The 6,080-nt window shown below is 40.3% G+C and overlaps 1 protein-coding gene across 4 annotated transcripts in view; it reads right to left on the bottom strand.

The window, feature by feature from the left end:
* Positions 1–228: 228 nt before the first annotated feature.
* The window catches only part of LOC103130490 (arf-GAP with coiled-coil, ANK repeat and PH domain-containing protein 2), a 49,574-nt gene continuing 43,722 nt past the window's right edge, over positions 229–6,080 (bottom strand). For all 4 annotated transcript variants that reach the window (XM_016665490.1, XM_007541916.2, XM_007541903.2 and 1 more), the window contains 5 exons: positions 5,823–6,049; positions 5,568–5,677; positions 5,381–5,491; positions 5,151–5,212; positions 229–1,438 (listed from right to left, as the gene is read on the bottom strand). In XM_016665490.1, coding sequence (XP_016520976.1) covers positions 1,335–1,438; positions 5,151–5,212; positions 5,381–5,491; positions 5,568–5,677; positions 5,823–6,049 — 614 coding nt within the window. In that variant the 3' untranslated portion in view covers positions 229–1,334. The remainder of the gene's footprint in view (positions 1,439–5,150; positions 5,213–5,380; positions 5,492–5,567; positions 5,678–5,822; positions 6,050–6,080) is intronic.

Genomic DNA, 6,080 nt, shown 5'->3' with positions numbered 1-6,080 from the left:
AAGACAAAGAGAAGCTAAGTAAAGCTGGCCTCATGTGAATTCACAATTACCCCCCCTTGTTGAAAAGATGCCTCATTTGTTGACACAAGGACCTGTCTGACAACACGAAGCAGAACAACTCATCATGCCCTGATCAAAATGCGTTTAAGAAAACAAAAGCAGTCATGATGTCAGTCAATCCAGAAAGGGTTAAAAAGTCATTTTAAGGCTTTAAAAAAAACAAAAAAAAAACGTTATTTATTTTTTATTTATTATCTTTATTCTAGTGAATTCCAGTAAAGTCATTATTCAAAACAGGAGAAAACATGGAGAAGAGAAGCCACTCAAAGAGCAGCAAGAGCAGGCCTCCAGTGCCCTGGTTAGGGTCAAAGTTCACGATTCAACAGGAAGAAAGAGACTGGGGAAAAAGAACTCAAAGACACGACTCATATTAGCGCAAAAAAAACAAACAAAAAAAAACAGCTTAAGGATCCCAAAACATCTGGGAAAATATTCCATTTTCTGCCAGATATTGGCTCTGGGGAGGATAAGTTGATTTGAGTAGATTTACCCTCTATATAAACCATATTCTGCATTTACTCACCTGATTATTAAATTTGATGACTCAAAACTTTTAAGTGTGGCACCTTTTCAGTACTGAAAGTAGCTTTGTCTTTTTTTATGGTGTGTTATTGATGTGGAAGAAAACTTGTCAGTTAACATGTTTGGCTGATGTTTTCTTGCCACAACATTTAGTTCAAGAGTCTAAGATAAAATGTTCCCCCCCACCCCCAAATCTTCCAATGATGCAATCTGCAGGCACAAAAACATTAAAACTATTAACATTTACAAATCTACTTAAATCAATGTTTTAAAATCACAAATGAAATATTAACAGGCTTGCTTCCAGTACATGAAGAGACTTGTGCAAATAAAGTAAAAGCATGTACAGGCCAAACCTTTCATGAAAAACAATAAAGGCTTTTTTCCCCCCCATAACTTCTCTACATATGTTTCGCACATCCGGATGGGAGAAGTTAAACTTGGTCAAAGAACTATGACTGCTCTACATTCAGAGTTCAGTTTTCATCTGAGATCCTTTCAAACAGCTTTAACACTGTACCATTGGCTGGCAGCAGGAAGGTCAAACTGAAAAGCAAACGAATGAATGAGGGGTTTTTTTTTTCTCCATTCAGTTGACCAAACTGCTTCCAGACTCTTACAAAAACTAGAAGTGACATGAGATTCTTTCCGAATGATCCTGCAAGGAAAGCCGACGTCACTCCAGGCCTCTAGGTTTTTTTTTTTTTTTGAAGTGGTGAAAGTCTGACCTGGGCTGCGGTAGCGCCGCAGCGTCAGGGTCTCTGAGGGTCGTACTGCTGGTAGCGGTTCAGCTTGTCCGGGTCGTTCGAGGCCATGTGGGTGAAGTCCTGGAAGATGTCCTGGTAGGTTTCGTCCCCTGTAAAGAAAAGAAAAACAAGTGGAACAAACATAAACAAACGCAGTAGGAAAATAAAAGACCTGCAGCTGTTTTTTCATGTTCAGCGCCGGGTTATTTTCCACAATCGGCTGCAGAGATTCATTTATTTTTTTCGTTACTAAAATCCGTCAGGCTGGCAAACTACATCTTTCTAGTTCTGCTGCTGCCGCAAAGTGAAGCAAAGAGAGAATTAAAATTCTGACTAAAGTAATGAGGAAATACATTTACCACATTCAGGGTTTAGACATGATTTTTCAGACTCAGACTTGCAAAGCGTTGATTTGTTTTTCTTTTTTGACAAGTTTTAAAGTAAAACAAAAAAGAATTTGTAAAAAAATATTCCAATGGAAGGAGAGATGGATGAATGAACAAATAGATGGATGACTGACAAACGTATGGATGGACAGACAATTGAATTAATGGGCAGGATGGAAGGATAAATAAAGGGATGCATCTACTAATAGGGATGGATTAGAATAAACAGCTGGACACAACTTTTACACACAGAGTCAAGGAAAAAAGTCAGAAGATGCAAATATTTGTAAACATTCATCCCGACCAGGAAATTCCTGGATCAAATTCCAAACTTTTCCAGACAGTGTGGGGAACGAGCTCCAGGTCAGCAGCAGGACAGGTCAGAGTTGAGAAGCTCATGCAGTGAAAGTTTCCATCAGAACAGAGGAAGAAAAAGTCGTCCCTACCTGACAGAGAGTCGGCGCGGCTCGAGAAAACAAAACAGAACAACACAGAGGAGAGAAGGAGAACAGGAAGAGCCAGCAGCGCTCCACTCAGGAGGAAATAAAGGAGCCCACAGACATTTGTTTTTCCTCAACAACTGTATTGTGATTAAAGTGCAGGAGTTTATGTACAAAAATACAGTTGTGTTGGCCTCAGTACCCCAAAGAAACAGAGAGAACAGAAGGAAGGCACAAACTCTGGGGTGGAGAGCGAGAAATGAAAAGCAAAATACAAAAACAGATAAGATGAGAAGAAGAACTGCTTACGTCAGGAAAGTGGTTCTCAATCTGAGTTGATGACAAAATAAATCTTCGTTTTAGGTTTTTTTTTCTCCAAAACTATTGCTGTAGAACTTTGTGAGTTTTTAACTTCCATGCCATTTCTGAGATTCAGAACCACTCTGCTGCTTTTTTATCCCATCTCATTAAACCGCAAACAAAGATGAACTCAGCTCCATAAAAACATGGAGGATCAATGAGGCTGGATCTTCCTCATGGACCTTCCACCTAATTATCCATCAGTCTTCTCATAATCAATAACTATAAGTCAAAAACAAAACCCATTGGTGGCACAACATGCTTATTCTGTTGCTAATTTACCTCCTGCATATTCTTACAACACAAGTTAAAAACTTTAACAAAATACTTTGCTAAAGTATTCACACCCTTTGAAAGTCCTAACGACAAACTTCAGTGCATTTTGTTGGGATATTTTATACAGACCAAAAACACAGTAGAGCACGAGATAAACTGAAGCTAAGGATATAGTTGATTTAAAATCTTTGATGAGACTTAATTAAAGTTCACTGCTGTGCTTCTGCGCATTCTCTTTGAGGCTGCAATTTTATTCATTAAATGTGCAAAGCTGGTAGAGACACAACCCAGAAGACTTGAAAGCTGTAATTTCAGAAAAAGCTGTTTTGACTCAGGAGAGATGAAGACAAATGCACCCCACACTTTTAATTTATATATTTTTACACCTCTGGAAAAAAAAGAGCCCACTGCACTGACTCCCATTGAAAACCTCGTGGTTATCCCACCAAATATTGATTTCTGAACTCTTCTAGAGTTAAAACATTAGTATTGTTACTTATAAATGTATGAACTTGTTTTCTTTGCATTACTTGAGGTCTGAAAGCACTGCATCTTTTCCATTATTTTGACCATTTCTCATTTTCTGCAAATATATACATATAATTCTCCCCCCCCCCTCTCTTCCACTTCACAATTATGCGCTACTTTGCATTGGTCTGTTACATAAAAATCGAATAAGTAAAGGTCTGCTATTGTAACAGAAACGTAAAGAGAGAAAAGAAAAGAATACTTTTTCAAAGCACTGTATGTATATTATTGTTTTGCCAATCAGTTCCAAATGTGATAAAGAAAATGAAAATAATAAGGGTACAAAAATCTCTTCAGTGCGCCCTCCAGTGGTTATCACAAGCAGCATCTTCACATGTTATCATAAAAAAAACACATAATCAGTGATGAAGTACTTTGCTCTTTCGCTGACATTTTTCTTTCTAAACGTCTCGTGTTGTACAGCAGGGGGCGCTCTTTCCCTTCCCATTAATTCAAAGTGCTTCAGGACCCCTTGGATGATTTCATGCAGCATGAAGAAAACATACGAGATGAAACTGGGGTATATTTCAATCAGCAAAACCAAACCGAGCTCATTCCACAGTCTTTCTGAAGATTTTTGATATGAGTTGCAATTTTAAAGCTCCCACATGACTCTCACACAGAGAAGCCAGGACTAGAAGATGATTTTTTTTTTAAAAAAGCTTCACACAGTTACATATCCATCTTTTTCTAGGCTATTGCACTTGACGACGCATCATCCCTAAACGGGTTTTAGTATATCTGAAGAGAAATCCGCTAACATTCCAGACGATCGTCTTACAATTTTAGATTTCCTGTGAGCATAAGCAACAAGCAAGGACACTGACTCTTCATAAGTACCTTTCAATCAAATAAAAATAAAAGTACCCAAGGATGTAAATACAACATCCTCATGGCACTCTGCAGCTACAGTCACTCCTAAACGTATTCTGTTAATCACAAACTATACACATGAATTATTTACAACATGTACAGTGAAAATAGCTCTCACATGCTTGCTAAAGGTACTTTATAAAACAAAAATGTTCTAAAATAGATTTCTTTTTTATCCAGGCATGTAGAAACAGCAAGACGGATCATATATTTAGACCAGAAAAACAAGTAAACAAGCCCTGAACGTAATAAAGACCTTAAAACCAGACAGTCACAAGAAAGAAGGTACAGTAGTTGCATATAGCCAATAACTGGAATGTGCATAATTTCTAAAAACGGATGTTTATAGCTTACAGACACACACTATGCTACCCTATGAACACTGAGCTTCATTCAAACATCTTGATTATTGCCAGATCTTGCGATGAAGTCACTGAGTTCAGCAGGCAGCTACTTTGCATTGTAGCAATAAATACTTTCATTTCTGGACAGTGGCTGTAAGTTAAGAGAGGCTCCTCCAACACAGAGGAAACCTTTGACAAAAACAGATACATTTTGTGCTATCCCACATGATAACAGTCACAGAAAGGAAAAGTCACTCGCTTTTGGAAGCAAAACTCTGACTTAGAGTTCAGATTTGATGGCTTTATTGCGTCACGTTTCTCCTGTCTAACACCTGATGAGAAATGGTGCAGAGGCCGGCTCAGCTCCCAGCAGGAGCTCAGCTAACAGAGTTGGGCTAAGCTAACTAGTCACAGATCTCCTTTCAGAGTTCCTTCAAGAAAATGTGGCAAAGCTCAGAGACTCTGTTTTCTCGGTTTTGCTGCTTTAACTGAGCCCAACTCTGAAGCCCGAGCTTTTACACCTCTAATCAGACTCATCGTCCAGCTGCAGGCTAATGAACTCCTGCATGCACTTCCTGTACTGCATCTCGGTGGGGCTGTTGGAGTTATATTGACCTGATGGGTTGTATGGCCCCTCCGCCTCCCGCATCTCCTCGTTCATCTTGGCCAACCGCAATCTGACGAAGAAACGCAACAAGTTGGAAACGCAAATCAGAACAGAAATTGCACCTGTGAAAGATTTAGCAAGATTTTAGTAACACTGCAATCTCTTTACAGCTCAGTGCAAAAGTATTCATACCTCTAATCATATATAGAAATTTTGAGCAATAAGGAATAAAACTCACAACGTGACAATATCTGCGTTTGCCGCTTCCACTGCTATGCTCAGCGGCGTCTTCTCGTCAATGTCGGCGGCGTTTTGATTTGCTCCTCTTTTCAAGAACAAACAGACTTGGCTGTAACAGAGAAGTTGGTGAGATGCTCTGTTTTTAGACACGTTAGAGGCAGATCGGCGTGGCTGTGTGTTCGAACCCCGTGTGTCCCAGCATGGTGGCGTGGTGCAGTGGCCCTCGGCCCTGAGCGTCCAGCTGGTTCACATTCACTGCGTTTTGGAGCAGAAACTCACAGGTGACCAGTGAGCCCTGGAGAAGATATCATGATGGGCTTTTATTTTAACTGTACTACACATTTGAGTAAGTTCTGTGTTGGATTCATTGCATTTATAACAAATTAACCAATGAATAAATCTATAATAAACCTGACAGGACTTCTTAAATTCACACTGACCCCATGCACTGCCATGATGAGTGGCGTCCTCTTGTCCTCTTCGGTGTTGACCCAGTTGACCTCGGCGCCGTGGGCCAGAGCCTCGGCCATGTCCGGCAGGCTGCGGCTGAAGGACGCCCAGTAGAGCTGCAGACCCGGGCTGTACTCCTTCGGCTCGAAGAAAACCACCTCCTTACAGGGCGACGCGGTCGGGAGCGTGGCGGGCACGGGGGGAGCCTCTGCAGCTTCTGCAAATTAGAGGGAAAGATCTGTGTCATA

This window comes from Poecilia formosa, unplaced genomic scaffold (genome assembly GCF_000485575.1).
Source record: "Poecilia formosa unplaced genomic scaffold, Poecilia_formosa-5.1.2 Scaffold10, whole genome shotgun sequence".
Lineage (NCBI taxonomy): Eukaryota > Metazoa > Chordata > Actinopteri > Cyprinodontiformes > Poeciliidae > Poecilia > Poecilia formosa.
Note: the sequence above shows the minus strand (reverse complement) of the source record. Positions and strands in the feature narration are given on the sequence as shown.